General features: G+C 42.2%; 1 protein-coding gene and 1 long non-coding RNA gene across 2 annotated transcripts in view; one reads left to right on the top strand and one right to left on the bottom strand.

Annotated features, from left to right (window-relative positions):
* The window catches only part of Ass (argininosuccinate synthase), a 52865-nt gene that overhangs the window by 16454 nt on the left and 12539 nt on the right, over nucleotides 1–23872 (bottom strand). Inside the window, 2 exon segments of the mRNA XM_071684702.1 lie at nucleotides 9030–9098; nucleotides 14652–14770. Of these exon segments, the coding sequence (XP_071540803.1) occupies nucleotides 9030–9098; nucleotides 14652–14770 (188 nt within the window).
* Nucleotides 6–7273, top strand: LOC139760923 (uncharacterized). Its single transcript, XR_011715431.1, has 2 exons — nucleotides 6–6487; nucleotides 6660–7273. It is a non-coding gene; the product is annotated as an uncharacterized lncRNA (long non-coding RNA).

The following is a 23872-nucleotide window of genomic DNA, read 5'->3' on the forward strand; positions in this document are numbered from 1 at the left end:
TGCTCTTACATAAGATCATCAACTGGCACAGTGGAAAAAATGAGGAACGTTTAGTAAACAGGTCAGTGAGTAATTTATGCTTTGACTGACTTGGTAATATTTTCCGGATGTGGCAACAATTGAGAGATTTCATACCCTAATTATAAGGTGGTTCCTGAGAACGAATTTACTTATTACACACACACACACACACACACACACACACACACACACACACACATATATATATATATATATATATATATATATATATATATATATATATATATATATATATATATATATATATATATATATATATATATATTTCTTTCTTTTTTTTAAACCATTCGCCATTTCCCGCGTTAGCGAGGTAGCGTAAAGAACAGAGGACTGGGCCTTTTTTGGAATATCCTCACCTGGCCCCCTCTGTCCCTTCTTTTGAAGAAAGAAAAAAAAAAAAACGAAAGGGGAGGATTTCCAGCCCCCCGCTCCCTCCCCTTTTAGTCGCCTTCTACGACACGCAGGGAACACGTGGGAAGTATTCTTAATCCCCTATCCCCAGGGATAATACATATATATATATATATATATATATATATATATATATATATATATATATATACATATATATATATATATATATATATGAAGCAGGAGTTGTGGGAGTATGTGATAAGAGTGTAAGAAAGTAAACTAGATTGATTTGGGTAAAACTGAAAGTCACGAGAAGAAAGATCATGAGAGGCAAGTGTTTTGGAAGCACCTGAGTGAGTGTGTTAGCAGCTTTGATGCAAGAGACCGGGTCATAGTGATGGGTGATTTGAATGCAAAGATGGGTAATGTGGCAGTTGAGGGTATAATTAGTGTACATGGGATGTTCAGTGTTGTAAATAGAAATGGTGAAGAGCTTGTAGATTTGTGTGCTGAAAAAGGACTGGTGATTGGGAATATCTAGTTTAAAAAGAGATACACATAAGTATACGTATGTAAGTAGGAGAGATGGTCATAGAGCGTTATTGGATTACGTGTTAATTGACAGGCTCGTGAAGAGAGCCTTCTGGATGTCAATGTGCTGAGAGGGGCAACTGGAGAGGTGTCTGATCATTATCTTGTGGAGGCGAAGGTGAAGATTTGTAGAGGTTTTCAGAAAAGAGGAGAGAATGTTGGGGTGAAGAGAGTGGTGAGAGTAAGTGAGCTTGGGAAGAAGACTTGTGTGAGGAAGTACCAGGAGAGATTGAGTGCAGAATGGAAAAAGGTGAGAGCAAATGACGTAAGGGGAGTGGGGGAGGAATGGGATGTATTTAGGGAAGCAGTGATGGCTTGCGCAAAAGATACTTGTGGCATGAGAAAGGTGGGAGGTTAGCAGATTAGAAAGGGTAGTGGGTGGTGGGATGAAGAAGTAAGATTGTTAGTGAAACAGAAGAGTGAGGCGTTTGGACGATTTTTGCGGGGGAGTGGTGCAAATGACTGGGAGATGTATAAAAGAAAGAGGCAGGAGGTCAAGAGAAAGGTGCAAGAGGTGAAAAAGAGGGCAAATGAGAATTGGGGTGAGAGAGTATCATTGAATTTTAGGGAGGACAAAAAGATGTTTTGGAAGGAGGTAAATAAAGTGCGTAAGACAAGAGAACAAATGGGAACATCAGTGAAGTGGGCTAATGAGGAGGTAATAACAAGTAGTGATGAAGTAAGAAGGAGATGGAGTGGGTATTTTGAGGGTTTGTTGAATGTGTTTGATGATAGAGTGGCAGATATAGGGTGTTTTGGCCGAGGTGGTGTGCGAAGTGAGAGGGTCAAGGAGAATGGTTTGGTAAACAGAGAAGAATAAGAGAAAGCTTTGGGAAAGATGTAAGCCGGCAAGGCGACGGATTTGGATGGCATTGCAGTGGAATTTATTTAGAAAGGGGGTGACTGTGTTGTTGACTGGTTGGTGAGGATTTTCAATGTATGTATGGTTCATGGTGAAGTGCCTGAGGATTGGCGGAATGCATGCATAGTGCCATTGTACAAAGGCAAATGGGATAAAGGTGTGTTCAAATTACAAAGGTGTAAGTTGGTTGAGTATTCCTGGGAAATTATATGGGAGGGTATTGATTGGGAGGGTGAAGGCATGTACAGAGCATCAGATTGGAGAAGAGCAGTGTGGTTTCAGAAGTGGTAGAGGATGTGTGGATCAGGTGTTTGCTTTGAAGAATGTATGTGAGAAAGACTCAGAAAAAAAACTGAATTTGTATGTAGCATTTATGGATCTGGAGAAAGCATGTGATACAGTTGATAGAGATGCTTTGTGGAAGGTATTAAGAGTATATAGTGTGGGAGGTAAGTTGCTAGAAGCAGTGAGAAGATTTTATTTAAGGATGTAAGGCATGTGTAAGAGTAGGAAGAGAGGAAAGTGATTGGTTCCCAGTGAATGTCGGTTTGCGGCAGGGGTGTGTGATGTCTCCATGGTTAATTTGTTTATGGATAGGGTTGTTAGGGAGGTGAATGCGAGTTTTGGAGAGATGGGCAAGTATGCAGTCTGTTGTGGATGAGAGGGCTTGGGAAGTGAGTTAGTTGTTCGCTGATGATACAGCGCTGATGGCAGATTCGAGAGAGAAACTGCAGAAGTTGGTGACTGAGTTTGATAAAGTGTGTGAAAGAAGGAAGTTGAAAGTAAATGTGAATAAGATCAAGGTTATTAGGTACAGCAGGGTTGAGGGTCAAGTCAAATGGGAGGTAAGTTTGAATGGAAAAAACCAGAGGAAGTGAAGTATTTTAGATATCTGGGAGTGGATTTAGCAGCAGATGAAACCATGTAAGCGGAAGTGAGTCACAGGGTGGGGGGAGGGGGCGAAGGTGCTGGGAGCGTTGAAGAATGTGAGGAAGGCGAGAACATTATCTTGGAGAGCAAAAATGGGTATGTTTGAAGAAATAGTGGTTCCAGCAATGTTATATGGTTGCGAGGGATGGGCTATAGACAGGGTTGTGCGGAGAAGGGTGGATGTGTTGGAAATGAGATGTTTGAGGACGATATGTGGTGTGGGGTGGTTTTGATCGAGTAAGTAATGAAAGGGTAAGAGAAATGTGTAGTAATAAATAGAGTGTGATTGAGAGAGCAGAAGAGGGTGTGTTGAAATGGTTTGCTCACATTGAGAGACTGAGTGAGGAAAGATTGACAAAGATTGGTGCATGACCAAATTGGAGGGGGAAGGATGGAGTGAAAAAGATTTTGAGCGATCGGGGCCTGAACATAAAGGAGGGTGATGGGCGTTCAAGGAATAGTAAGCATTGGAACGATGTGGTATACCGGGGTGGACGTGCTGTCAATGGATTGGACCACGGTATGTGAAGCGTCTGGGGTAAACCATGGGGACATCACACACCCCTATCGCAGACCGACCTTCACTGGGAACCGATCACTCTCCGCTCTTCCTGCCCGTACACATACCTTACACCTTTGGTAAAAATTTCTCACTACTTCTAGCAGTTTACCTCCCACACCATTTATTCTTAAGACATTCCACAAAGTATCTCTTTCATCCCTGTCTCATGCCTTCTCCAGAACCATAAATGCTATATACAAATCCAACTGTTTTTCTAAGTATTTCTCACACATATCTTCTTAGTAAACACCTGATTCACACATCTTCTACTACTTCTAAAACACATGTTTCCTCCCCAATAAGACACTGTACATGCCTTCACACTCTCAATCTATACCTTTCCATACAATTTTCCAGGAATACTCAACAAACTTATGCCTCTTTACCTATGCACAAAGACACTATACATGCATTCCGCCAATCCTCACGCACTTCACCATGATCCATCCATACACTGAATATCCTTACCAAATCAACAACACAGTCATCCCCTTTCTAAATAAATTCACCTGCAATACCATCTACTCCCGCCGCCTTGCCCGGATTTCATCTTCCGCAATGCATTCACCACCTCTTCTTTCTTTACCAAACAGCTCTCCCTGACTCTCTCACTTCGCACACCACCCCGACCAGAACACCTTACATCCGGCACTCTATCATCAGACACATTCAACAAACCTTCAAAATACTCACTCTATCTCCTCCTCACTTCATCACTTTCTGTTATCACTTTCACCCTTGCCCCCTTCACCGATATCCTCGTTTGTTCTCTTGTTTTACGCACGTAATTAACTTCCTTCCAAAACATCTTTTTATTCTCTCAAATTTAATGGTACACCAACTCTCATTTCCCTCTTTTCAACCCTTGCACCTCCCTCTTGACCTCCTGTCGTTTTCTCTTATACATCTCCCAGTCATTTGCACTCCATCCTTACAAGTATCGTCCAAACGCCCCTCTTTTCTCTTTCATCCCACCATTCACTACCCTTTCTAATCTGGCCACCTCCCACCTTTCTCATGCCTTATGCATCTTTTGCACATGCCACAGAAATGGAGGTATTCAAAAGACACCAAGAACCATCGGCAAAACAACTTAAACTAAACCAAGCGTAACCTAACATAGCCTAACCTAACCTAACCTAACATGCCTAACTTAGCCTAAAACTTCGCTGGATGTACAGACCGGTAGTAATACCATGAGTTTAGTCGCTTTCATTAATAACGCAAATAACTGTCTTGGAATCAACAAATTTCAGGACACCTTATTTTTACCTGACGTTTTTCTAGATTAGCACAGACCCCGATTATTACTTTTTATTATAACACTCTGTCATCGTTGCATAAAATGCAATGCTCCAAATCATGTAAATCACTTCTACTGAGTTAATTAATACGTTTTTTTTTTTCTAAATTCGTCAGGTATTTCTAGTGTGTTCCTCAAATAGTGATTTTGTCTTTTGTTCTGTTATTGCATCAAACTCATCCACAAGTAAGCGGAGTACAGTAACACCCTTTTGTTTGCTGATGATACATCGCTGGTGACAGATTCGAGTGTGAATTGACGAGGCTGGCTGAGATTAGGAGAATGTGTAAAAGGAGAACGTTGAGAATGAGTGAAAATTGTGTAAAGCGAAGTTTTAGACTAGGTTAGGCAGGCTAGGTTACGTTTGGTACTTGAAGTTATGCAGATGGTTTTTGGTGTCTTGAATAATACTGACTTTTATCTTCATAGTAAATCTATATTTCTTTGTGATTTTCCCCATGCAAAACTCCGGTTCCAACTGGAGTCCCCCGTTTTCGTTGGATAACGGGGAATGGGTGGAGGAGATAGTATCTGCTGTAGAAATGAGGGTCAGAATCGTGCAAAACACTTCAAAAACCATCGGGAAAATGTAATTCCAACTCCCAAAAAGGAGGATGTTCATCAAGGTAATTCTACCAATATCATGCTTCGCATCATTTCTGGAACACAAGATTTCTTTGTTGCTTTCCTGTGTGATTTTTCCTTGACGACCGAATTAATTTGTGGACAAGTTAGGCCTCGCTTTAGAAGAGAATCTTCGCAGTTATGTTACAAGACTGAATTTATTGTATTGTTAATATCCGTGTTGAATTAAAGAAGTCTGTTTAAATTTGCCACCATTTCGTTTGCAGTTACCACCATAGGTCACAACTGACAATTAAATCATTACGGAATGCTTGCACCGCAGCTAACCCTCGCCATATTGGATGGTATCATGATCCTTTATTCTTTGTTCGGTGAAATATCTCCTTGTTTGGGCGAAGTTATACCATCGTACATGCGTAGTAGTTAAAGTATTAAATTCACTGTATGTTTAAATCATGTTAAAGTAAATATGAAGAGATGAGATTTGATATTCAAATAAAAAGATATTGACGAGGGATGCGGCTCTGCCGGACGTATAGGAAATATGTCGACAGATTAGATATCATTGTTTTCAACCAGCGATTAACTACCTGATTCGTCACTAATACCGTCCGATCTTTCATTAATGAAATGAGAAACATCATCCCCCTAATTTCGAAATAAACACTGTCGAACGTGCGGTTTATAGCATACCTTTTGTCGTATTTACAAAGTCGTGATGGCCCTTCCCTCTCTTATGTAAAGGAAATCACGCCATTGATAGGTTTTGGCGCTAAACTAATACGTTTCAGTGACGTTACGATGACGTTATATTTCCCTGTCTCTTGAAATAGTAATCATTAAATCAAAATTCTACGGTTTTGATCAGGTTTTTGACAAAGGTGATGCAGATACATAGTTCATTCATTTTAGTATATCGTGATAACTTCACATTATCGAAGTGCATTTTAAGGATAGTGACGTCACAGGAAGACGCCCGGGAAAAGGAACGGAGGCGTCACTTGGGCTGTGAGCTTTGTGTCGTGTAGTGCTCGATCGCTGTCCTGGATTGAAATTGGTGAGCACGTACGTGGGCTGCGAGATGTGTGAATTCCCCGTCGCTTCCCTTGGTGTACACCATGTTACTAGAAGCAACCAAGGCTCGCTAGAGGGGTAAACATCTGTCCATTCCTCCCTGAGTGATCGTTATGCGGCTCGGTGTCGCCATCAATTCAAGTCGACAACGATCTCGGGGAGAATCAACGAGAAAATCGTAAAGGTAATATTTTTTTCCTTTATAAATTTGTTGTTCATTACTTGTTTTCAATGCAGTGAATCTGTTGTTCATTACTTGTTTTCAATGCAGCCCCCGACTTGTTTCCGTTGCCTTACGTATAACATTCACAATACAGACCATGACTTCGTTAATTTAGTTTTCTTTTTCTTTTCAGTAACACTCAAGGGCACAGACGCCAGAAGAAAGGTGTGTCGGAAGGGGTAGCGTTCCACTGGGTAACGTGGCAGGTACACCGTTGGAGAAAGCCAGGTAAATGATTCGCCACATACGGTTAAGACTTTTCAAATCAACAGAACGTAACGGAAACCTCACCTAACTTTCCTAGTAACCTAAATTTACGATATTGCTAAAGTGAAAGAAATTATTGTTATAGTTTGCATTCAGTCCCTGCAAAAATTGTTAGTGTTGTGTTTAATTTTTTCTTCCTACAACTGCATTCAAGTAATGTGGGAGAAAGATGACAGTGGTTTTGGTATATTTCGAATCAGATATTGAATATCAAGGAAAATCAAACCCCCTAACTGAAGTTCGATTATGTATGTTCTGTCGGTTTACATAAATGTCTCATTTCACATTTTACCTGATCATCATAGCTCCTACATATCACTTTGATAGGGTAAAAATGATGTAACAAATGCTCCCCTGGTCTAATTCACTTATGTTGAATATATAAACGTTCAGTGATAGGCTTTTCATCTAAGTCAAGAAGAAATTTAAAGTGGTGCCCAGAAATGTACTTCATATATATATATATATATATATATATATGAACATACAAACCAACAGCTAGGATCGAACCCGGGACCGCTGTGCAACAGACGGGAGCGCTACCGCTAGGCTATGGCCGAGTACACAGTATTCGAATAGTCATTCACAATATACAAAGTTATAGAGTTTGAAGTGGGGATCCTCTAAAAAAGATCAGAACAATTTATTCCAAAGTTTCTTCTGTTGACTAATGAAGGCAGTTCCTGAACGGTGCATGATCCTGTAAGGGGTATGTTTTTCATCTATGGCATCCTGTTAACGTAAATATTAGTTTGATTTTTTTATGATTAATTGCATTATAATCTAAAAATTACATTCTCTGTAATTAATGGATGGTCATAGCATGTGCAGTGATACGTTAATAGGTGGAAAACGCATTTTTTTAACTGGGTTAGTGCATGCTAGTGCACCAAGATGTTGATTTTCTCATACTGAATTGTACTTTCTGTTACCAATATATTCAGCATTGCAGGAACACTTATGAACAATAATCTGTGTGAAATCAGAGGGCACCATATCGATACTTAAGTAAATCGAGAAGCTGTGTGTGAAAAATAAATCTAAAATTAAGTTCATAAAATTTCCTTAAGATTTTTCCTAACTCCTCTTTCATGGTCATACTCAAATAACCATAATGTAGAAATTTGAAAGATTTGACTTCATTGAGTACATTACAGGTTGATATTTATTCAGAAATTGCTTAACTTTTTGGTAAAGAAAACGTGAAAACGTGGTGGATACAAGTTGTTAAAAAACGAATAAAAAATTTGTCAAATACGAAATCTTATGTGGTACGATGTGTAGATAAGAAGATTGGTTGAAGTAACTAAATATTAGAAGGTCGAATAACAAATAATTAGTGCTAAGTCCGGTATATGTCTTATATATATATATATATATATATATATATATATATATATATATATATATATATATATATATATATATATATATATCTTTCTTTCAAACTATTCGCCATTTCCCGCATTAGCGAGGTAGCGTTAAGAACAGAGGACTGGGCCTTTGAGGGAATACCCTCACCTGGCCCAATTCTTTGTTCGTTCTTTTGGAAAATTGAAAAAAAAACCGAGAGGGGAGGATTTCCAGCCCCCCGCTCCCTCCCCTTTTAGTCGCCTTCTACGACACGCAGGGAATACGTGGGAAGTATTCTTAATCCCCTATCCCCAGGGATAATATATATATTTATATATATATATATATATATATATATATATATATATATATATATATATATATATATATATATATATATATATTGGAAAGGATCACAATTTTGCGCGTGATCAAGATATTCCTATGAGTCCACGGGGAAAATGAAACACGAAAAGTACCCTAGCGCACTTTCGTGTAATAATCACATCATCAGGGGAGACACAAGAGAGGAATATAACAGTCCGTTGATATACATCGAAGAGACGAAGCGAGGACGCCATTTGGTAAACATGTGATTGTCCAATCACATGTTTACCAAATGGCGTCCTAGCTTCGTCTCTTCGATGTATATCAACTGACTTATATTCCTCTCTTGTGTCTCCCCTGATGATGTGATTATTACACGAAAGTGCACTTGGGAACTTTTCGTGTTTCATTTTCCCCGTGGACTCATAGGAATATATATATATATATATATATATATATATATATATATATATATATATATATATATATATATATATATATATATATAAATATATATATATATATTTCAGTTAAGTCTTGACTTGTGCACACTTACCTCTTTCGCGCCCAACTTGGTAGCTTTCCTCTTTGCCTCCTCGAAGTCTTCATCTTGACCCAAGTTGGCCTGACAAATATAATTTTAAACGGTAAATAAACAAGAAATATTTGTAAGTTTCAAATATTATTTGATACATTCTTTAGACAGATACAGACATAGATAGATAGATAGATAGATAGATAGAGAGAGAGAGAGAGAGAGAGAGAGAGAGAGAGAGAGAGAGAGAGAGAGAGAGAGAGAGAGAGAGAATCATTTCCAGCGTTAACAAGGTAGCGCCTGGAGCAGACGAAGAACTGCCCTATTTACTGATGTCATTCACGTATAATGCACCGAAACCAGAGCCCATTGTCCCCAAACAAGACCCATGCCGGCTCTTTGGTTTTGTCTGACATTCATATACATACCCTGGTTCAGCCCTTTGACAACACGTCGCCCCCTGAGTACAACATCGGACCAATTCGCTTTATTATATAATAAACCATGCATGCCTCGCACCCTCCTGTATGTTTTGGCTCCGATAAATCGAAACTTGCACTCCATCGTTCAACCTCTCTTCTTTGTTCCTTTTAACTCTGATAGGTATATCCTTTTGGTCATTCTTTCCTCACTCCTCTCGCATGATTTCGAGTCATTTCTCCACATCCTCTTCAGCTCTCCATCTTATAGTTCACCTTCACACTCATTGTTCCACCTGCTTCCTTGTGTGCTCCGAGGTAATCAAAGCACTCCACTTCCTGCAAGAACGTTCCATTCATACTCCCAATGAAACCAACCTAGCGCTCTCCCATGCTAATCTCATTACCTTATTTGTTTTCTATTGCCAATAGTTAGTGAAGCAACAATATAGGGCTAACCACTGGGAGGGAGGAGGGATACTAACTACATGTAGATAGTGAAAGAAGTTGGTAATCTGAGATGTGTAAGTCAGCAAGAGGAAGGTGACAGATCACAGACTGTAGATAGCAAAGTCAGAAGTAAGGAGAGATCGTTGATAGCTCGGAAAAGTGGTTTGATGTACCCTTACCCCTGAGCCTCAGGAGGACACACCCTCCCCAAGGTCGTCGCACACCATCCAGTGCGGCCCAACGGACGGGAGTGGCAGGCTCACCCTGTCGAGATGTCTACCTTTCCCACCTCGCTAAAACGCCCTCGGGAACTGGTACCCGCCATGGTTGCTTTGGGGTCACGACCAGATCCCCTTCTCCATCAGTGCACTAAGCGGCGCTACCCATGCCAGCCCGAGGGCCGACATCAGATGTCACGGGTATGCTGTCCGATATTAACCTGTGCTCTTGGACCGCATCCTGTAGAGGGAATGGGTCCTGGTTCGGGCTTTCACGGAGCACAATTTGAGATCCCGGTAGGAAAGCCCTAACCGCCTGAGAGCACTTGCACTCTCCTGACTCCAAGCGCCACGCTAGTTCAAGGGTTCAAGGTAGTTGACATGACCCGAACAGAGTCTACCGGTTAGATACGTTAACTCTTCTAAACTCAAATATCGGCTTCTTCAGTTTGTCCCTTTGGTCTGCCATCAGAGCTGTGTCATTGGCAAAGAGCAGCTGACCCAAAGACTAAAAAACCCCATATCCGGCAGACTGCAGCCCCGTCCCTCTCCAAGACCCCTCGCATTTGCCTCCCTTACCACCGCACCCATAAGCAGATTAAAGAGCTGCGGTCATATAACGTCCTTGGCGCACACCTACCTTCACTTGGAACAACTCGTCCCTCTCCTTTCCTCTTGGTACACATGCCTTACTCTAATTAAAAACTTCTCACCGCTTGGTTTAGTGTGGAGTGTATGAATTGTTTCTAAAGTATACCAGGGGAATATCTGTCCTTGTCGAAAACTGGTGCAGTTAATTTTGTAGTGTAGGGAGTAAATGTCGTGTGTGTATGTGTGATGTGTGTAATACCTAGTCTGGATGGCGTTTTGTTGAGTGGAAGTGGATGACCATCCAGGGTGTAGGTTGGAACAGAAGCAGCCAAGAGAGGGGTGCTCATCCTCTTCGAAGGCTCAGGCTAGGATGTCTTAATATCTGCAAATGTAGCCCAAGATGAGAAAAAAGGGAGAGAAAGATGGTACCTTTGAGGAGAGGAACCTGAATACTCTAGCTCTGAGGGCAGCTCAAGGGCAAGTGGGGAAAAAAAATTGTTTTAGAGTGTCACGTGATCACGAGAGCTGAAGAAGGAGTTCTGGGAATGTGTGACATGTAAAAGGAAGTAAGTCCCAGACTAATGTAAAAATGAAAGTGGTTTACTAGAAGTGGGTGATTGTTGGTGCTTATGAACCTAGAAGCGATGAGGAAGGAAGAGACGCAAGGGTTTTGGGGGGAACTGAGCGTATATGTCAGCAGTTCTGATGCGAGAGATCAGGTATTTGTGATGGATAAATTTTTGCGAGGTAGGGTACTGTAGCAGTTGAGGGTACTTGATTGTATCGTAACCTTCTCGTTTCTAAGCTAAATAGATTCAAGTAGTTTAGCTGGTTCATAAAATTCGTTTCTCATATATATATATATATATATATATATATATATATATATATATATATATATATATATATATATATATATATATATATATAATATATATATTGGTTTGCGGCAGGGGTTGTTTAATTTGCTTATGGGTGGGGTTGTTAGGGACGTGAATGCAAGAGTTTTGGAAAGAGGGGCAAGTATGCAGTCTGTAGTGAATGAGAAAGCTTGGGAAGTGTGTCAGTTGTTGTTCGCTGATGATACAGCGCTGGTGGCTGATTCGGGTGAGAAACTGCAAAAGCTGGTGACTGAGTTTGGTAAAGTGTGTGAAAGAAGAAAGCTGAGAGTAAATGTGAATAAGAGCAAGGTTATTAGGTACAGTAGGGCTGAGGGACAAGTCAATTGGGAGGTAAGTTTGAATGGAGAAAAACTGGAGGAAGTGAAGTGTTTTAGATATCTGGGAGTGGATTTGGCAGCGGATGGAGCCATGGAAGTGGAAGTGAATCATAGGGTGGGGGAAGGGGCGAAAGTTCTAGGAATGTTGAAAAATGTGTGGAAGTTGAGAACGTTGTCTTGGAAAGCAGAAATGGGTATGTTTGAAGGAATAGTGGTTCCAGCGATGTTATATGGTTTTGAGGCGTGGGCTATAGATAGAGTTGTGCGGAGGAGGGTGGATGTGCTGGAAATGCGATGTTTGAGGACAGTATGTGGTGTGAGGTGGTTTGATCGAGTAAGTAATGAAAGGGTGAGAGAGATGTGTGGTAATAAAAAGAGTGTGGTTGAGAGAGCAGAAGAGAGTGTTTTGAAATGGTTTAGTCACATGGAGAGAATGAGTGAGGAAAGATTGACAAAGAGGATATATGTGTCAGAGGTGGAGGGAATGAGGAGAATTGGGAGACCAAATTGGAGGTGGAAAGATGGAGTGAAAAAGAGTTTGAGTGATCGGGGCCTGAACATGCAGGAGGGTGAAAGGCGTGCAAGGAATAGAGTGAATTGGAACGATGTGGTATACCGGGGTCGACGTGCTGTCAGTGGATTGAACCAGGTCTGTGAAGCGTCTGGGGTAAACCATGGAAAGTTTTGTGGGGCCTGGATGTGGAAAGGGAGCTGTAGTTTCGGTGCATTATACACGACAGCTAGAGACTGAGTGTGAACGAATATGGCCTTTGTTGTCTTTTCCTAGCGCTACCTCGCGCACATGTGGGGGAGGAGGTTTTCATTTCATATGTGGCGGGGTGGCGATGGGAATGAATAAGGGCAGACAGTATGAATTATGTACATGTGTGTATATGTATATGTCTGTGCATGTATATATATGTATATGTTGAGATGTATAGGTATGTATATTTGCGTGTGTGGACGTGTATGTATATACATATGTATGTGGGTGGGTTGGGCCATTCTTTTGTCTGTTTCCTTGCGCTACCTCGCTAACGCGGGAGACAGCGACAAAGTGAAATAAATAAATAATATATGTATATATATATATATATATATATATATATATATATATATATATATATATATATATATATATATATATGTGTGTGTGTGTGTGTGTGTGTGTGTGTGTGTGTGTTTGTGTGTGTGTGTGTGTGAGCTTTTGTTAGATATCTATCAAACCAACCAAACTGAAAGGGTTGGTCTTGAGTCTCGAACGCGGACCATAAATTCGCGGGTTTTAACGTTAACCACGAAGCTGCGAAGTATACATCGAATATTTGGATCACTAAATTTTCCTGCATTGGTTCAGTTTGTCACGATTTTTACCCCATTGCCACCAAAGTAATAAGCAGAGAATACAATTACATAACGATAAAAACAGTATCGTACTACTTTTTGCGTGAAATAATGACACCACGGACGAAGTATTTTGAAAACTGCCCATTGGTCTTACATTACATTGGTAGACCTGTTTTCATATTGTAAAATATTGATTGTTGGAGAGATTTTCTGTCATTTGCCGTAATAAATGTTAAACTAATTTCATATTTCGATGGAAATAACTATAAAGTGGGGGTGACCAGCATTTGGAAATATGTCTCATATTCATTACACTTGCCAACATCACCGAAACAACACGAAAGTGCCTTGGTCATTTCGAAACTCATCGGACCCACCCACGAATATTTTTTTCTTTACCGTATGTCCAGCATTCACTTACAGACGTCCTGTTGTCGAGATAATCCTATTACAGACATCTGTAAGCAGTATGGTCTTCAAGTACCCGAATGCGATACTTTTTCAACATGTGATTATTACCGTCAGTGCTCGCCAGGTTCGGTTAGGGAAGTCTCTTTCCTTGACAACAGTGAGAGGGCGAACAAACCTAGCCATTCGTCTGGGAACTCCATGCCTCATGTTGAATCACTTGGTGTGAGGGAGGTAAAATTTCTCTCTTCTGGAATGTCCTTTTCCACCCCATATCCTCGCCCACACTTCACCAGAAATACAAAACGTACTTTTCATTATTTTCTCTTGAGGCATTCTCCTTTTGCCCGCCTGGAATTCACCAAGTGGGATGAACTTATCCTCCCGGCGTGGAGGTTGTGTGTTCCTCTTGTGGGTCGGGTCTCATGGTGCTCATGCAAGTACCCGCACTTCAGCAAAACTCAGGTCCCCACCTCCCACTTCCCAACTTCACCAACATCATCAGGGAACCATAGTGTAACTTACCCGACATCATCGGGGAACCACATTGGTTGTAAAGCCTCAAAGGATATTGGGGTTGGATCCGCATGGGTTCGAATTCCGGGTGTGGCAGTCGCCGTACGCCCAACCCAGGTGTTCATCCTCCTCTAGAGGGGTTTGGTCAGTAAATGGATACCTGGCTCATACGACATGATGTGTATGTACAAAGTTAAGAGACGGAGCAACACCACTGTAAAACTCTCTCTCCTTAACAAACAGTAATCGAACATTTCCGCCGCGTGCTCACAGAGTACAGCTACCCACCAAATAGTTCCATTTACTCTCGCCATGCAAGAGTCATCACACGGCTCTCGTCTCCCTAGCCACCGTCACCACGTCTGTAGGACATGCGGGTCTGTCTTTATGTTTCTAATAATCCCAGCAGCTGCACAGCGTAATGTAACCTGCCATGCAAAGCCATATATTTACTCTTAAGGGGCACGCAACTTACCAGGTAAGCGACAACGTCGAAGCCTTGCTCCTTGAGCCACACGAGGATGCAGGAGGTGTCCAGGCCGCCGGAGTAAGCCAGCACCACAATGCCCCGCCCTTCGTTCATCCTCACTCCTGCTTGGGAAGACATGTAATATCATGGTTTCCATTATTCATAAGCACTGAAGAAATGAAGTTCGTAACGCACGAGTACCTATGACGAATCCTTTGTGAAACTTATGGGGTAAACTATGGAAAGGTTTGTGGAGCTTGGGTGTGGATAAGGAGCTATATAGATTTGGTGCATTACATATGACAGCTAGATACGAACGTGGCCATTTTTTGTCTCTTTCTGGCGCTACTTCGCTGACGCAAGGGGTAGTGATGCTGTTTCCTGTGGGGCGGGGTGGTGCCGAGAATGGATGAAGGCGAGCATGTGTCCATGTTTATATATGTATATGTCTGTGTATGTGTATGTATATGTTTGTATATGTGCGTCTATGTATATATGTGTATATATGTGTGTATTCTTTATCTGTTTTCTAGCGCAACTTCGCTAACACGCTGTTACTATTAGTAATTATCAGAGATTATCATTTGATGATTGATGATGTTCAAGCGAGATTACCAAGTGGGCCAATAGCCTTGGTTTAAGTAAAACCCCATGTGAAGACATAATGACTCAACTAGGCCAATTGACTACCACGCATATTTTGATTACTCACTTTCCTGTGGGCTAAGGAAAAGCCAGCAACCTTCTTACATTTAATACCGAAATAGAATGACACGAGTCCACATAACATGACAGTGACTTGTGTCTGTGTACGCCGCAGTCAATGAGGTATCTTAACATCGAAGGCTGCTCACAGTATCAGAAATAATGTGGCATGTGTCCTGACTCAACTCCTAATAGTAACTGAATATCCTAATTCACAATTGCAAAGGACTTCTTGTTCTCTGGGGCTAAAAGTTCACTTAATTCTTAGCTGGGTTTTGGGTGACGACTTCAGCCGGGTCTTGTTCTCTGGTGCTAAAAGTTCACACATTTCTTAGCTGGGTTTCGGGTGACGACTTCAGCCGGTTCTCTAGGCGTGAGTGTGTCTGTGGCCTAGCGATGGACCCTCGTCCTCCACGTCAGGTGGGTCCGTGCTCGCGTTTCACCCATCGGCGCCGCCGAGTGCGCCCGCTGGGGCAAGCACGCCACAAGCACGTCCTTAAGACTCCCCAGCTGGGTACCTGACTGGTGCCCTACAGGTGCTTGACCTAACCAGATGATCTAATCTACCAGATGATCGACCCAAATAGCTGCTCGACCCAACCAGGCTGCCTTGTTGGAATTGAAGTTATCAATGTCCCTTTGTAGACATAATACTGGCTCGTTACACTCACAGGGGGACGAGCCATGCATAACTCATAAAGGCGCCTGTTGTAACAAATCAAGGTGCTAGTTTACCGGGATTGCTTTGTGGATGTTGAATGTTATGCTCCCCGGGTTGGGTAACTCTCTAATGAGGTAGAATACACACTGGCCTCGAGCACCTGGCGAGTCTCGTCTACCGCGTGACCCGAAATCACGTTGGGTTGCCAAGGCGATTATTTCAATTTCCCTGGTTGATCACTTCACTATGTCACTTTTCCCACATTCAATGCATTTTCATAGTGTCATTACTTGAAATGGTTTCTCTATATTTTTATTTGAGCGCCGTAAATAGTAAACTTTTGCACTTGGCTTATCGTACTTTTGCACTTGGCTTAATCGTATGTGGGAAGTGCTGTGGCCATGTTCCTTATGAGTTTAACAGTTTAATGTCCCAGATAGTCCACTCAAGGACAATTCCAGGGACACTCATTGCCCTTGATTAATTAATTTAATAACTAGCATCTTCCATTCTCCACCTTATGATCATTTTCTTTGTGCTTGCGAAATATCACTTTCCCTGCTTGTCAAGCTTACCTGGCCCTATGGGTAAGTCTCCTCATGAACCCCATACTAGCAACAACATATTGCAAGAATACCCATGATTGGCATCTTCTTCCCCCCCTCCACCCACCCACCCTTCTCCTTCGCGGGAGGGATATGTCGGCGGGTCTGGTGGGGATGTCAGCCCCCTTCATGTGAACTTACTTCCCATATATAGTAGCTCGAGTGATAGTGTATACTATATGCTTACTTGCAAGTTATAACATTCCCAGTATATCAAGTAACTATACGTCAATAACACAAAACTATCACACAGGTTCCTTGTTGATTTCGTGTGTGTGTTTGTTTTACCCGATAGAGGCATGGCCGCGCGATAACTGTATGCATACACTCAGATCTCTGTCATACAGGTTAGACATATATGACAACACTGGCTACCATCTGATTCCTTGTTGATTTCGTCTGTGTGTTTGTTCTACCCGATAGAGGCATGGCAACGGGATAACTTTATGCACACAATCAGATCTCCCCTCGCCCAACCTTCTTACACACAAACACACACACACACACACACACACACACACACACACACACACACACACATACATGTTTGAAGGAATAGTGGTTCCGACAATGTTATATGGTTGCGAGGCGTAGGGTTGTGCGGAGGGTGGATGTGTTGGAAATGAAATGTTTGAGGACAATATGTGGTGTGAGGTGGTTTGATCGAGTAAGTAAAGATAGGGTAAGAGAAATGTGTGTTAATAAAAAAAATGGTTGAGAGAGCAGAAGAGGGTATATTGAAATGGTTTGGTCACATGGAGAGAATGAGTGAGGAAAGATTGACAAAGAGGATATATGTGTCAAAGGTGGAGGTGGAAGGATGGAGTGAAAAAGTTCTTGGGCGATCGGGGCCTGGACATACAAAAGGGAGAAAGACGTGCAAGGAACAGAGTGAATTGGAACGATGTGGCATACCGGGCTCGACGTGGTCACTGGATTGAACCAGGGCATGTGAAGCGTCTAGAGTAAACCATGGAAAGTTTTGTGGGGCCTGGATGTGGAAAGGGAGCTGTGGTTTCGGTGCGTTACACATGAAAGCCAGAGACCGAGTGTGAACGAATGAGGCATTTTTTGTCTTTCCTAGCGCTACCTCGCGCGCGCGCGCGGGGGGAGGGGAGTGCCATTTTATGTGTGGCGGGGTGGAGACGAGAATGGATGAAGGCAGCTGGTGTGGATGTGTACACGTGTATATATCTGTGTCTATGCATGTATATGTATGTAAACACTGAAACGTAAAGGTACGTATATGTGCGTGTGTGGGCGTTTTATGTATATACGTATATGTGGGTGGGTTGGGCCATTCTTTCGTCTGTTTCCTTGCACTACCTCGCTGAAGCGTGAGACAGCGACTATGATAAATATAATAAATGAATAAATAAATGAATAATATATTTATATATATATATATATATATATATATATATATATATATATATATATATTATATATATATATATATATATATATATATATATATATATATATATATATATATATATATATATATATGTGTGTGTGTGTGTGTGTTTGAAGTAAATAAATCAAGAACAGTTCGTTGAATTTAGGCATCCATTCGGCTGAAAATACACAGTTACTACAGAACGGGGAAGTAATAATTAAACATAAATCATCAGTGCGCTTAAGGTCAAGGTAGGACTAGATATCCCCATGCTTTGAACCAGCATATGAGTAAGGTACGTCGACATGGTCTGAGTGGCAGATGTACGGGAAGGTGTGGAGAGTAAATATTATGGTTTATACATTATGCATCTGGTGGTAATTAGTGGAACATTAAATGACGACTAGTTACAGTAACATTGTAGTTGACGTACCACATAACTTCACAATAGAGAAATCAGAGCTTTTTTTACAAGCTAAGCTGTGCACTCGTTCATGGATCGTCAGGTCTGTACTTAGGTCGTATGGCGTGGCCTCTCCCAGCTGCGCCATCCACTCGCAGTTGTCATGACAGTGGGGTAAGACCATCGCTTTTGGCACCGTACCCTTTCGTTACACCTACAGGGAAGGAGTTTGTCCTTAGGAGTTCGTTCTCTTGATAACGCAGTGCAGGACTCGCAGGCATTATTATGAATATCCCTTTACGTTCCCTTGAACCAGGCCAGTACTCCAGGACCTGTGGAAGGGAGCGCACCTCCCACCTCGCTTCAGTAATGTCCCAGATAGTCTACTCAAGGACAGCTCCAGGGACACTCATTGCCCTTGATTAATTAATTTAATAACTAGCATCTTCCATTCTCCACCTTATGATCATTTTCTTTGTGCTTGCGAAATATCACTTTCCCTGCTTGTCAAGCTTACCTGGCCCTATGGGTACCTGGCCCTATGGGTAAGTCTCCTCATGAACCCCAAGTGGCAGGTGGTTCACTACGCCCTGGCCACTTACTCCTCACTCGTCGCTTACAGCTACATTGATCCTGCAACTTGAGGTGCATTCAGATCATTGTTCTATAACCGTCCTTACACTATTAGCTTAACTAGAAAATTCAGGGGAATGTTAACGACTGGGTGATCCAGCTGCTGAAAGTCTTTTCCGGGAGGTGCCATCCTTTTTAACGAGTGACTTCCTCTAACTCCCAACTCTCCGGCGCCACCTCCGCCCCTCTAGTAATAACTGAAACTGATAACAGTACATACTTTTACCGACGGTATTAGATTCAAAGTGCACGAGAAAGGTGAGGAATGAACTGTCTTCCTCTTTAAATCCTTCAGGCAAGGTTGAGAGACGAGGCAGCACGAGTATAAGACTCTACCAATGATACACGAATAATAATCACAAATACAACCCAAAAGTCTTATCTGTTCCATTTATATATTCTTCATACTTGGCTGGCATCTAAGACTGTTACATGTAACGAAGTTGATACACCCTACCGTTTACAAACAAGCACGACTGTTCATGAAGTAATACCGGTGGGTATTCCTGACGACCAAAGTGGCCGAGATGATCGACGTCAACTCCAGAAATATCAGTCAATATTCGTGTTCATAAGAAGGCTCAGAGGAACACACCACGTGGTACTTACAGTAATGATGAGCGACCACGACAGCAGAACCACCTCGGTTGGCACAGTCAGGGGTGCGTTCACACTCCTCTGTGTTTCCCTGAAGACTGACGGCGTCCTGCCGTGTGCTGTGCTTCGTCCTCCAGTACTACTCCCCTCCGTCCCCTGTTAAACCTAACCTTGGGACGCGAGCAAGCGTCATACGAGGTAATTTTACCAGCCGCTCTTGTTTCATGAAATGATATCGTCGAAGCTGTTGCCGATGACAGAAAGTGTTCATTAGAACAGATGGTGAGATCAAGATCTTGACCACGGATAGATGCTAATAGAATTTCTTATGTGAAAAAAAACTTTCGTCAATTTTTACGTGTTAACCAAAAGAAATGAATTAAAAAAAAAAACGAGAAATAATTTATGAAACCAAGGTCGCACGCCAACAATTTGCAACACAGAATTTCTAAGCTTTCTCAGCGCATTTTTTTTTTTTTTTTTTTAACGAATCGTGGAGTCACTGATGAAATATACCGACTCGTAGGTTCTTTCATTATCTGCAAATGGTACGCTATTTGTGTTGTGTGTGTGTCGACGTCATTTATTATTTTTTGAACTACACACAGTCAAGAAACAACAATGTGTCTTCCCGGACCGGTGCGATGATTTTCGAGATTATTAGTACCTAAGTCTATATATACCTAAGTCTACCCATACGCATGTGGGTGGAGCCTGTATGCTAAGTCATTGGTCTTAGGACCAAAGACTTAGCATACAGGCTTCACCCACATCTAGGCTTAGGTATTGATGATCTCGAAGTTCATCGCACCGGTTTGGGAAGATACATTCTTGCTTCTTGACTGTGTGTAGTACAACAAATAGTGAATGACGTCGACACACAGCCAACACAAAGAAAACGTGCTGGTACAGGGCTAACGAAAACGCAGATTCATCTATTCTTAGCTCACACGTTCTATAACTTTCCTTAGACCATCCATACCTTCCCCCACAGTATCCGTATCTTCCCTCACAGTTTCTTTGCAGCTGAGGGTTTAGGGCCGCGTGACGTCACAAGTCGGCCTGCTCGGCCGGGTCCGTTTTTTGGAGTCAGAGTGGATTGACTTGGTATATATAGGTTTAGATTAATGCGACTGGTGTTGTCTCGGAAGGGTTTAAGCGTGAATGTACGAGAAAGACGTGCAAGGAATAGAGTGAATTGGAACGATGTGGCATACCGGGGTCGACGTGCTGTCACTGGATTGAACCAGGGGCATGTGGAGCGTCTAGAGTACGAGAAATACGAATCCACGCTTAACATTTATTATGGCAGATGACAGGGACTGTCGTTAGCAATCGATATAGTACAGCATCATGAAAGGAGGGCTACCAATGAGAGGCCAGACAAATGGGTATTTCACAAACTCCTTCGTCCAGGGTGTCGTATTGTTTCACAAGAAGTGGCAAGGTGTTGAATGAACGGTCATTTGTTTTCTCCCCTTTCCCCAGGGATAAGGGAGAAAGGATACTTCCCACGCATTCCTCACGTGTCGTAAAAGGGGACGGGAGCGGGGGTCTAGAAACCTTCCCCTCCTTGTATTTAAACATTCTAAAAGGGGAAACAGAAGGAGGTACGCGGGGAGTGCTCATCCTCCTCTAAGGCTCAGATTGGGGTGTCTAAATGTGTGTGGATGTAACCAAGATGAGAAAAAAGGAGAGATAGGTAGTATGTTTGAGGATAGGATCCTGGATGTTTTGGCTCTGAGTGAAACGAAGCCCAAGGGTAATGGGGAAGAGTGGTTTGGGAATGCTTTGGGAGTAAAGTCAGGGGTTGGTGAGAAGACAAGAGCAAGGGAAGGAGTAGCACTACTCCTGAAACAGGAGTAGTGGGAGTATGTGGTGGAGTCCAAGAAAGTAAACTCTAGATTGATATGGGTAAAACTGAAAGTGGATGGAGAGAGATGGCTGATTATTGATGCATATGCACCTGGGCATGAGAAGAAAGATTATGAGAGCCAAGTGTTTTGGAAGCAGCTGAGTGAGTGTGTTAGTAGTTTTGATGCACGAGACCGGGTTATAGTGATGGGTGATTTGAATGCAAAGGTGAGTAAGGTGAATAATTGATGTACATGGGGTGTTCAGTGTTGTACATGGAAATGGTGAAGAGCTTGTAGATTTGTGTGCTGAAAAAGGACTGGTGATTGGGAATACCTGATTTTAGACGATAGGTATACATAAGTATGCGTGTGTAAGTAGGAGAGGTTGCCAGAGAGCATTGTTGGATTACGTGTTAATTGACAGGCGCGCGAAAGAGAGACTTTTGATGTTAATGTGCTGAGAGGTGCAACTGGAGGGATGTCTGATCATTATCTTGTGGAGGAGAAGGCGAAGATTTGTAGAGGTTTACAGAAAAGAAGAGAAAATGTAGGGGTGAAGAGAATGGTGAGAGTAAGTGAGCTTGGGAAGGAAACTTGTGTGAGGAAGTCCCAGGAGAGACTGAGTGCCGAATGGAAAAGGTGAGAGCAAAGGACGTAAGGAGAGTGGGGGAGGAATGAGATGTATTTAGGGAAACAGTGAAGGCTTGCGCAAAAGATGCTTGTGGCATGACAAGCGTGGGAGGTGGGCAGATTAGAAAGGGTAGTGAGTGGTAAGATGAAGAAGTAAGATTATTAGTGAAAGAAGAGAGAGGCATTTGGACAATTTTTGCAGGGAAATAGTGCAATGACTGGGAGATGTATAAAAGAAAGAGGCAGGAGGTCAAGAGAAAGGTGCAAGAGGTGAAAAAAGAGGGCAAATGAGGGTTGGGGTGAGAATCATTAAATTTTAGGGAGAATAAAAAGATGTTTTGGAAGGAGGTAAATAAAGTGCGTAAGACAAGAGAACAGATGGGAACATCGGTGAAGGGGGCTATTGGGGAGGTAATAACAAGTAATGGTGATGTGAGGGGATGGAGTAAGTATTTCGAAGGTTTGTTGAATGTGTTTGATGATAGAGTGGCAGATATAGGGTGTTTTGGTCGAGGTGGTCTGCGAAGTGTGAGGGTTAGGGAGAATGATTTGTAAACAGAGAAGAGGTAGTAAAAGCTTTGCGTAAGATGAAAGCCGGCAAGGTAGCGGGTTTGGATGGTATTGCAGTGGAATTTATCAATAAAGGGGGTGACTGAGTTGTTGACTAGTTGGTAAGGATATTCAATATATGTATGACTCATGGTGAGGTGCCTGAGGATTGGCGGAATGCATGCATAGTGCCATTGTACAAAAGCAACGGGGATAAAGGTGAGTGCTCAAATTACTGAGGTATATGTTTGTTGAGTATTCCTGGGAAATTATTTGGGAGGGTATTGATTGAGAGGGTGAAAGCATGTACAGAGCATCAGATTGGGAAGAGCAGTGTGGTTTCAGAAGTGGTAGAGGACGTGTGGATCAGGTGTTTGCTTTGAAGAATGTATGAGAAATACTTAGAAAAGCAAATGGATTTGTATGTAGCATTTATGGATCTGGAGAAGGCATATGATAGAGTTGATAAGAGATGCTCTGTGGAAGGTATTAAGAATATATGGTGTGAGAGGTAAGGTGTTAGAAGCAGTGAAAAGTTTTTATCGAGGATTTAAGGCATGTGTACGAGTAGGAAGAGAGGAAAGTGATAGGTTCTCAGTGAATGTTGATTTGCGGCAGGGATGCGTGATGTCTCTATGGTTTAATTTGTTTATGGATGGGGTTGTTAGGGAGGTGAATGCAAGAGTTTTGGAGAGAGGGGCAAGTATGCAGTCTGTTATAGATGAGAGGGTTTGGGAAGTAAGTCAGTTGTTGTTCGCTGATGATACAGCGGTGGTGGCTGATTCGGATGAGAAACTGCAGAAGCTGGTGCCTGAGTTTTGTAAAGTGTGTGAAAGAAGAAAGCTGAGAATAAATGTGAGTAAGAGCAAGGTTATTAGGTACAGTAGGGTTGAGTGACAAGTCAATTGGGAGGTAAATTTGAATGCAGAAAAACTGGAGGAAGTGAAGTGTTTTAGATATCTGGGAGTGGATTTGGGCAGCGGATGGAACCATGGAAGCGGAAGTGAGTCACAGGGTGGGGAAGGGGGGCGAAAGTTCTGGGAGTGTTGAAAAATGTGTGGAAGGCGAGGACATTATCTCAAAAAGCAAAACTGGGTATGTTTGAAGGAATAGTGGTTCCAACAATGTTATATGGTTGCGAGGCGTGGGCTATAGGTAGAGTTGTGTGGAGGAGGGTGGATGTGTTGGA

The sequence above is a fragment of the Panulirus ornatus genome, chromosome 38 (assembly GCF_036320965.1).
Source record: "Panulirus ornatus isolate Po-2019 chromosome 38, ASM3632096v1, whole genome shotgun sequence".
In the NCBI taxonomy this organism is placed as follows: Eukaryota; Metazoa; Arthropoda; class Malacostraca; order Decapoda; family Palinuridae; genus Panulirus; species Panulirus ornatus.